At 33.3% G+C, this 10,309-nt stretch overlaps 2 protein-coding genes across 2 annotated transcripts; one reads left to right on the top strand and one right to left on the bottom strand.

Moving 5' to 3' along the window:
- The first annotated feature begins 1,161 nt into the window (after positions 1–1,161).
- On the top strand, positions 1,162–3,930 carry LOC129904016 (U-box domain-containing protein 4-like). Its single transcript, XM_055979548.1, has 2 exons — positions 1,162–2,290; positions 3,580–3,930. The coding sequence occupies exons 1-2, from the start codon at positions 1,310–1,312 to the stop codon at positions 3,676–3,678; spliced, it is 1,080 nt and encodes a 359-aa protein (XP_055835523.1). The 5' UTR covers positions 1,162–1,309; the 3' UTR covers positions 3,679–3,930.
- Positions 3,931–6,741: 2,811 nt separating this feature from the next.
- On the bottom strand, positions 6,742–7,656 carry LOC129902472 (uncharacterized). The gene is made up of 2 exons (XM_055977716.1): positions 7,420–7,656; positions 6,742–7,353 (listed from the first exon to the last, which is right to left on the bottom strand). Exons 1-2 carry the CDS (start codon positions 7,654–7,656, stop codon positions 6,742–6,744), a joined length of 849 nt encoding a protein of 282 aa, XP_055833691.1.
- Positions 7,657–10,309: the final 2,653 nt, after the last annotated feature.

Below are 10,309 nucleotides of genomic sequence, written 5' to 3'. Positions count from 1 at the left end.
CATGCTCACTTTAGTTACTAAATGGTTGGCAAAGAGGTCGGATTCTTACATAATGGCTAGGTTTTTAACCTTATTTTAAACGCTGGAGTCCCCTACTTTCGAAACTATGCGGATTTTTGTTGACATGATGCCGATTCTGATTGTCTTATTTCCAAAATTTTGTGAACATGATAGCTCATATTGGTCAGGTTACGAAGACAATACTTGACGTTATTCATATTGAGTCACGTTTGGTGTATTCTTCTTGTTGACGTGTCTCAGTAAGAGGTGAATCAAAAATTTGAAGATGAGGATACCACCAAGGGTGGCTTAAGGGCAGTGCTAGGGTTTTTATTTGATTTTAATTTCAATGAAGAAAGAAGTTGGGCCAAATGAGGTGGCAAAAAATAAGTAATTAAGAAAAGGCTGTTTTTCAAACATGCAAAGTTGGGTTAACTGTAAGAAAGGGCTGGCTTTAACGGGGAAAAAAATGAAGCCCTTGTCCAGACTCAAACTCACGATGTTGAGTGGTAAAGTTATGGCTTTAACTAGTGCATTCTGATGAGTTTTGACTATGAAAGTGCATAATTAAATATATGATCATTTCTTAAGCTATTTATTATATAAAAAAAAAATATCAGGTGCACATGCACTGTCACGGTACTATGTGGGTCTGCCTTTAATTTGGTCCCAGCTTTCTGATTCGCGTATGTGTCATGCCTAATTTTTACCCACGTGTAGAACTTAATTTTCGATGGGGCTATTAATTTCAGGCTAATTAGTTCAATAAAAATTGGTGATTAAAATCTCATAGTTAAAAAAAAATAAGAAAACGATATACAGATGTACATAATGGTGCGCATGCTTTTTAAAAAATATACATGTTTAATTAAAAACTGACAATATCAAATCACATCATATCATAAGAATCTACAGGCTAAAGCAACCCAACGATCGATAATAATTAACATTTTGAAAATAAATATTAAATATAAATTTTATAATTTAAAATATATAACATAAATTAGAACGACGAATATAACAAATGAGTCACCTTCCAGGCACGATTTTAAAGAGACTTTCACACGTGCTAAGGGACTGGGATTCGGTACGTTCAACCACGTGTCTACTCCTACCCCTACGCCCTAATCCACTCTCTCTTATATACTTCCTCTTCCTATTGACCAAAAAGCATAACCCCTTCTCTCTTTCACGCTTTCATTCAGTAAAACGTGGTCGTTTTAACCCTCTTATTTTATTCTCCTCACACTCGCCGGAGATTATCGAACGGCGAAGAATTATTGATAAAGTGAAAGTATAATCTCCGACGATGGAGACTGAAGTTCAATCGAATTTCACATATATGGGACGGACCTTCACCAATCTCAGTATCAATGGAAGTTCCTCAGCTTTCAGCGATTGCAATAGTGATAGATCCGGCGAGTTTCCAACTGCCTCTTCACAAAGTCGGAGATTATTTTTGGCTTGTGCTTCGGAAAATTCTGATGAATTAATCCAGCAACTCGTCTCCGATCTAGAGTCTAGTTCAATCGATGAGCAAAAACAAGCGGCGATAGAAATTAGACTCCTCGCGAAGAACAAACCGGAAAATCGTATCAAAATAGCTCGAGCTGGAGCAATCAAACCGTTGATTTCGCTTATCTCCTCCACCGATCCTCAGCTTCAGGAAAACGGTGTTACGGCAATTCTCAATTTGTCTCTTTGCGATGAGAATAAAGAGCTTATCGCTGCATCAGGAGCGATTAAACCACTAGTTCGAGCGCTTAAAGTTGGAACCTCAACATCCAGAGAGAACGCCGCTTGCGCTCTTCTCCGTCTATCGCAAGTTGAGGAGAACAAAATCGCAATCGGTCGATCAGGTGCAATACCTCCTCTAGTGAACCTTCTAGAAACTGGAAACTTCCGAGGTAAAAAGGATGCATCAACTGCTCTGTATTCTCTATGTTCTGTGAAAGAGAACAAGGTAAGAGCTGTACAAGCTGGCGTGATGAAGCCTTTGGTGGAATTAATGGCGGATTTCAGTTCAAATATGGTGGATAAATCGGCTTTCGTTGTGAGCGAATTGATATCAGTGCCGGAAGCAAGGCCGGCGCTCGTGGACGAAGGTGGAATTCCGGTGTTGGTGGAAATCGTAGAGGTCGGAACACAACGGCAGAAGGAGATTGCCGTAGCGATACTGTTACAGATATGTGAGGATAGCGTGGCGTACCGTACTATGGTGGCTCGCGAAGGAGCGATTCCTCCCCTCGTCGCTTTGTCACAGACCGGAACCAGTCGCGCCAAACGAAAGGTAAAAAAAAATATTTTCTTAAAATAAATATTAAAAAAAGTCTATTTTCTATTGCGTAGATTCGAGCATATCAAAAACGAATATCGAGAATTCATACCTATCTTTAACTGGCTTGAGATTAAGATATTGCTAATTGTTAATTGATTGCACTTAAATGTCAATCCATTCGCTAATCTTGCCTGCAGAAAGTCATTTTGTTCTCTATAATTATAATAATAATTATTAGTTGAGTGGTCATAGAAATTAATCCATTTAAATTGTGTAATTAATTAAAATTAAACTATTTAAGAAAGCTTAGCATTAAAAAAATTTATTGGTGTTGGGGAATCGAACATGGACATATCTTTTTACTGTTGGGTGGATGAAGTAATCTTTTCTGAACAATGTCTGCCTATTTGTCTATAGCTTTTTGGGGAAGAAATTTTTGGTTAAATTTATTTCATGTAGATGCTCTTTCTGAATATTCTTAGTTTTGATTAAGAAATGTATATATAATATAATGAAATGTATGGCTGACTCTTTCTTTTTATCTCAAAAGTACACCCTTCAACCTATTACCTAATGATTAAGAAAAGGAAAAAAAGTAGACAAAACATAAATAAAAGAGTAAGTACCAATAATTATTCAAGATCTCAGGTTCGAGCCCGAGTATGAAAAAATTATGTTGGAGTGTCACCCCCGAATGGGCTCTGCAGTGCGCGATCTGAATTTAATACTTTACGGAATTCGAACATTGGGTGGAAAACCAAAAAAATAATAAAAATGAAGCAAGTGTTATAGGTTAGTTTATACATAATTTGATTTATTTGCTTAAGTAGGCATAAAGTATATTGTATTAGATTAAACCTTCAAGCGGTGGCGTAGCCAAAAATTTTAGTAAAAGGGTTCATAATCTGAAAAAGTAGAATTCATAATCTGAAAAAGTAGACACATGAATTAGCCGAAGGGGATTGAATATTTACTATATATAGATAGAAAATTATTTTAACAATGTATAAATTGTATAATTTTTCTCCGAAGGAAGATGGCTTTGTTCCCTGTCTTCAAGTGTCGTCCAGTTGGTTGAGCATGTGATCTCCCAGTTGGTTGAGCATGCGATCTCCCAAACATGAATTTCAAGTTTGAAACTTCATGTATATTTTCTCGGTCAAGCCCGTTGTACGAGGCTTTACCTAGTGCACACTAGATTTGCGCTAAAAAAGTATATTATATTAGATTAACATAATTGTTTGATTTGTTATAGTATACTTGTATAATGAGTGTTTTTGTGATGTTGAAATTGCGGACAGGCGGAGAAACTGATTGATCTTCTACGGCAACCAAGATCCAGTAACGCCGCTGCAACAGCAGTAGCAAGAACCTCTAGAACCTCTGGTGTGCCAGTCTGAACTTGTGTTGTGCCCCTACATGTTCCTCTTTTGTTTGTATCATACCAGTCCAACAAAAGCACAAACTATGATGGACGATATAGAAAAAAAGATATTTTTAAAAAAAATCGAAAATTGTAAATGCCTTCTGTTAGTAGTAGTAGTAGTAAAAAGATTTGTAAATTTGGTGGGTTTTGACTTTGGCCACGGCTTGTGTTTACTTCTTTCCTTTCTCGAAATTGTGATATGAATTTCTACTTTTTTTGGTCTGTTTGGTTGGTTTATACTTTAACTGTTAATTGTATCCAGATTGTTCCTTTCCTTTTGATAAGTGGCGAATTGTTTAAACAAATGAAGGTCTGCTACGTGAAAAGCAAAAGTAAGTCTTTGTTACACGAATCCTTTATATAATGGCAAAATAAACAAAGCGTCTCGAAGAATCTCTTTGGTTTTCTTTCTTCACAATTTATCGACATGAGCCCCACCAATACGTCAATTCACAACTTTGTTTTGTTGACTTCTTCCTCTTCGACAATTTTTTTTAAAAATTTTCCAAATTATTTTAAAGTTATTTCCATAAAAATTTTAAAATAGTTAAATTCTTTTTAAAATTTTCCTAAAAATGATATGGAAAGGGTTGGGGTGGGTGTGGGGTTGGGGTTGGGGTGGATGGGGTTGGAGAAGACTACAGGAGGGGTGAGTAGTGTTGGAGAGACCACTAGGAGGGGGTGGGGGTTAATAGAAGTTGATTTAATTTTTTAAAAAAAATATTATTTGGATTAAAAAATATTACATGTCATCAAGTTATTGGTCATTTTTTTCTACTCAAAATTATTTAAGAATTATTTTTGATATATATATATATATATATATATATATATATATATATATATATATATATATATATATATATATATATATATATGTCACATGTCTTCATTTAATTCGCCACTTTAGACACATCATTGACGAGTGCATTAGACACACATTATATATTTGAGTGATTATTAAAAAAGTGTCAACATGACACATCATGGCCTTACTTGAGGTATCTAAAATAAATAAAGCCTATTTGAAGTGTTTAAATGAAAGTTAATGTCAACTTTAGGGGATCACCGATGAGTTCCGCCCATTATAGAATATTCTTTCTGGACCTATCGGTACTTGCCAATTATCCTTTTTTGCGACTTTCAATGATGTGTTACCAATTTCCGCCGTTGACATAGCAATTTAATTTTACCTACTAACAATCAAAAAGTATTTATACAACCAAATTATTAAAGAGTCAGCTAATCAATTAGTTGGAATTATTAAATAAATATTAAATGGATAAATATTTTATATATAATTAGTATATTCATTTCATTTCTTTTCATTTTGACCCTTTTTATTGGCCGAGCTATTGGCAAATTGAATTTTTACTACTCCGTTCATTTTAGTCCGTTTCAAAAAGAATAACTTTTTATTTTTATGGCAACACTTTAATTTTAGTTTTCCACATAGTATGTTTAAGGCCATAAAATTAAACGGTATTTTGATGCATTTGGCATAACTTTAATTCGAATCACAAAATTATTTTGATACGTTTGATATAATTTGGATTCGAATCACAAAATTAAAAAGTTTTCTTTCTTTTTTTAAACATCGTATCAAGTTAAATTAGATAATTATTTTTAAACGGATAAAGTAATAACTTTTAAGTTTTAAATAATATTAAATCATTTGTCATTTGTAAGCCTTCAACCTAGGAGAGAATAAATTGTAGGGGGGCATATTGATTTGCACTTCAAACAAAGATTTCGAAGTTATATAATTCCGAGGTTTCACGTTTTTTTTTGGGGGGGGCAACTAACAATTTTAATAATCATCATAACAGAATTACAAAGCAGCTAAATCAACTCAACTAGCTATTCTAGGAACTTAATCTAGTTTGATACTAAATTCTGTTGGACTAGGGATTAGCTCCTAGGAGTTATCTCCAAATCCAATTGCACCTAAACCTTATACATCTCTAGTCATTACAAAAATCAAGTATATACTAACGTTTGCAGTTTCGGACCTCCATACCCTTCTAGTATACTCACATTCTACAAATAGATGCTCCATATTTTTTGGGTGATTATCACAAAGTGAGCAGTGGGGACTAACATCAATGCCCCATTTAATCAATCTATTCGAGGTGAGAAGCTTTCCATGGAGAGTGAACCACATTGTGAAAATTGTCTTAGGTCTAGCATCATTTCAAAATATTAAAGTTTTCCAAGAAATTTTAGGATGACCCCCCAGCAAATTGAAATGCACTAGTCTAATGAGGCTTATCTTCTGATCAGTTCTGATAACACTTTGACCAAGCAAGCTCCGAGCACTCATGATCTTCCTAACCATCCAACTAGCCTGCTGTGGTATGGTAGTGGTATCAATAGTCTTCCCTTTCATATAGTAGATGTGTATCCATCATATCTACAATTTATCTTCCTTATGAGCTAAGTCCTAACAGGTCTCGGCAATTGCAGCTTTGTTCCTTTGATCAATATTAATCAGGTTAAGACCACCTGTGGCTTTGGGAGCACATAATTTATCTCATGCTATTAGTGCCTTCTTAGATATAGTATTGATTCCCATCCACACATAACTCTGACAATAAGCTTCTATAGTTTTCAGCACTTTAGAAGGTAAAGGGAATAAGTGAGCCCAATATGATTGTATTCCAAATAGAACAGCCTGCACCAGTTGGACTCTTCCAGCATATGAGAGTTTTTTTGCAGTCCACATAATTATCTGTGCGACAATTTTCCTTATAAGAGGTTGCCATTGTAAGATAGACAACTTCTTTGAAGATAGCGATATACCTAAGTACTTAAATGGGAGCTCCCCACTCAAGTAGCCAAATTGTTGGAGAATCTTGTTCGTTTACACCAAGTCAACTCCGCCAAAATACTCTTAACTTTTATCTAAATTTGCCTCCAATCCAGATGCTTTTGAGAATAGAAGGAAACACTGTCTAATAGCCTCTACTGATTGCAAATCACCTCTAGCGAATAAAAACAAATCATTTGCAAAATAAAGATGGGTTAAGTGAACCTTTCAACATCTGGGGTGGAATTTGAATGTTTTAAGTTGAGAAAGACCACTCAAAGTTCTGTTGAGATACTCCATAGCAATGACAAACAAATAAGGTGAACCTTTAGCTACATTAAATGGAGGAGTAGGTTCCCTGTTGATGATAATAGAGTAGTTCATTGTTTGAACATACTCTATAATCCAAGTAACAAATTTCTCAAGAAATCTGAGTTCCTCCAATATTTGTTTTAGGTATACCCATTCAACTGAATCATAAGCCTTTTTTATAACAATCTTGATCATGCATCTCGGGGATATGTGTTTTCTGCTATAAGCTTTGACAAGCTCATGCGCCATGATGATGTTGTCAGCTATCCTCCTACCAGGGACAAAGCCTGCCTGTGCCTCATTAATAATAGCAGGAATTACTTTTTGCATTCTCGCATCCAACACCTTAGAGGTAATTTTATACATGATTGTGCAACAAGCAATATGTCTAAATTCTTTCACATTTTGGGGGTTAGGAATCTTTGGTACTAGAGTAATGGTTGTACAGTTAACTGCCCTGTATAACCGTCCAGTTTCAAAGAAATCTTGAGCAGCACCCACTATGTCCTTCTTGATTACTGTCCAAACCTTTTAAAAAAATAAGCATTATATCAATCTACCCCGGTGCTTTATCATCTCCAATATCCTTCAGACCATCATAAATCTCAGCTTCAGTAATAGGTGCACAGAGACTAAGTAGTGTTCATGAATCAAAACAGTCTCATTTATCGTAATGTCTTTGTTTACAGTAGGTAGCAGTGTTGAATCTGTGCCCATCAGTCCTTGATAAAACTGGATAATTTCCTCTTTGTTCTCCTTAGAATCTGTTAGTCTAGATCCATGCAAAGCAGTAAGTTCCACCATTTGATTTGGTTTCACGTTGTTTGTCATAGTTTTACTTGACATAATTTTTTTTTAAAAAGCAAGTTATTTAAAAATTGTGGTATTAGCCATGTCATAACATATATATTATATATACATATAGTTAAAAATATGGCACAATATCTGTATAACTAGAATACAAGTATCATAACATATACATTTCTTTAATTTAATTTGTTTGTCTTACTTTTTTTTTAGTTCATTTAGAAAAAAATGTATTATTTTTTGACAACTCTTGAATTATTTTTTTAAAAAAAATTAATTATGGCCATTGGGCCAATTTCATAAATGATTAAGACGTATAACCGAAAGGTCTAAAGATCAACCCTTTAATTCTAATTTTTTGATATGTTCAAAATAATAAGATTAAAGAGCATTTTGATATATTTAATATAGCAAACAGTTATGTAAGTCTTTTCATCACATGGGGTGTGTAACATTAGAAGTCTATATTATTGTTGCTTGGACATAAATTGAAAATTATGGAAACATGACTGTTTGTTGAACGAAGCTTGGTGAGTATCTGTATTTTAGTGTCTTCTTTGATTCAAAATGACTCTTCATTGGGCCCTTCTATTAAACTATATTCGTTGGACATGTGAACAGATCAAACTTCAATCAAATGTATCTATGCTTTCTTTTCTTTTTTTCTTTTAAATCTTGGAACATTTGCAATCTCTTTATCATATTTGTAACTATACTAGATCAACAACAAGTTTGTGGATCTTTGCACCCTATAATAGAAACATATTTCTCTCCCTGTTTCAATTCATTTGTCTTATTATTTTTCTGAATCTGTTTCAAAAGTAATGTTTTATCAATTCCATCAAGTTTTGGTCCTCTAAAATAGTAGTTGAAATTCACTTGAGTGAGTTTCCTTTCTTAAGATCTAGCCTGACCTTGACGATAGAGGTGGATTCAGAATTTAATTTTTATGCGCTAAATTTTTAAGTTTTTTAGTTTTGAATCCGTTATATTTTTAAAGTTGTGGATTTATATCTATTATTTATTGCAAATTTATTCATTTACAAATTTATCCTTCGTATTGAAAATATTGAGTCCTGATGAATTCCGCACCCGCTTCTTATTAGAAATATACATATATCTCATGATGATACTTACTACTACTTTTTCAATTTCTTAAATTCTCATATACCATGATGGACTGGTTTAAAGCTATTTCATAAACGTCAAACATCATTAGTACAATGAGTTGAAAAAAGTGCAATATATTTAAAGCTTTAATTATGGCATAACATGTTCAAGTTGTGATACACAATGCGGAGAAAGCGCCTTGATTTAAACAAGTAAACTCCTACATAGTGCTACGTTTTTGACTCTATTGACTTAAGTGGCATTATGAAGCATCCCCTTCCTTCCATTTTAGTTGTGATGCTTACTAAAATAGTTGGCGTAAAATATAATTGTTATTTAAAAAAATAAAATATAATTAATTATTAATTTTTATTTTAACTTTTTCTTAATAAATCAGTAGAGAGATTAGTATGATTAAAATATTGATATCTCTTATATGATTGCACAATCACAGGAGTAATCTTATTTTACAAAAAAAAAAAAGAGTGTAGTATTAAATTGGGACCATAGAATAAATAAGAATAGTTTGTTAAATTACCAATTTAGTTAATTTCTTAAGAAACTTAAAAAAAAATATGACAAGTAAAATAGATTGAATAGAGTATCCATTTATTATTTACACTATTGTTTCGTAAAAAATTGGTGTATTTGCACTATTATTCTTATTCCGTTTACAAGTTTTGAATTTTTCTTATATTCTCTTTTGTGGACTATCATTTTAACTTTTATAAAAGAATAACATTCAGCTAAAATAATAAAATAAAAATTAAGTCCCCAACCCTAAACCTTTGTAGACAAACTACGTTACACGACATCAAAAGGCCTTACTAGATCTGGCACATGCTTCATGTCCTATACAATCCCAATTTTCTTTGTCCCTACTAGGATTTTTATGTCTCTTAACTTTATCATATTGTGTTAAATTAGGCTTGGGCCTAACTCATTCATTCATCATCGATGTGGACCTCCCCCCTCCCCTTCACCCCTCTTATGTTTAAACTCCAATGTTTTTTATGCGAGATTCATCTATTTGATATAATACGTGATTTTTCATGTCTGAATATGGATATTCTTTTTATTTGAATTTTACTGGCTGATTTAATGTTTGACATTAATAAATCGGTGGTATTTCCACCCATGCAATTATCCAAATTTTTTTGAAGGGGTGGAGTGTAGGCACATCGAATCCAATTCTAATATCATGTTAAATTAAATTTGGACCTAACTCACATTTCAAAAACTAAATAATAGAAAGAAGGATTGATCAAATCGGTATAAAAAAAATCCTTTATTCCTTTTATTCATCGATGTGAAATATATCATGGATCATATTGGAGTCCTATATATAAATATCGAGAAAAGGCATAAATTCCCTTCTGAAGTTATATCGAAAAATCAGTTACACGCTTAAACTATCATGGCGACCTATTACACACATAAACTATCTAAAAGTGAAACTATTACCCCTACAACTGACTTGGCAAAAAAAAAAGCGCGTCAGATTTTCTATAAAGTAAAAAAAAATTAAAAAAATAAAATCACCTCACCCCCACACCCTTTCTTCTTC

This window comes from Solanum dulcamara, chromosome 9 (assembly GCF_947179165.1).
Source record: "Solanum dulcamara chromosome 9, daSolDulc1.2, whole genome shotgun sequence".
In the NCBI taxonomy this organism is placed as follows: domain Eukaryota; kingdom Viridiplantae; phylum Streptophyta; class Magnoliopsida; order Solanales; family Solanaceae; genus Solanum; species Solanum dulcamara.
This window is presented reverse-complemented; position numbering and strand designations above follow the sequence as displayed.

Excerpts from the sequence above, each read along its gene's own strand:
- LOC129902472 (XM_055977716.1), bottom strand. The coding sequence starts at position 7,656 with ATGACAAACAACGTGAAACCAAATCAAATGGTGGAACTTACTGCTTTG. Across the intron at positions 7,354-7,419 it reads TGAAGCTGAGATTTATGATG|GTTTGGACAGTAATCAAGAA; the intron begins GTCTGAAGGATA and ends TTTTTTTAAAAG.
- LOC129904016 (XM_055979548.1), top strand. The coding sequence starts at position 1,310 with ATGGAGACTGAAGTTCAATCGAATTTCACATATATGGGACGGACCTTC. Across the intron at positions 2,291-3,579 it reads CCAGTCGCGCCAAACGAAAG|GCGGAGAAACTGATTGATCT; the intron begins GTAAAAAAAAAT and ends AATTGCGGACAG.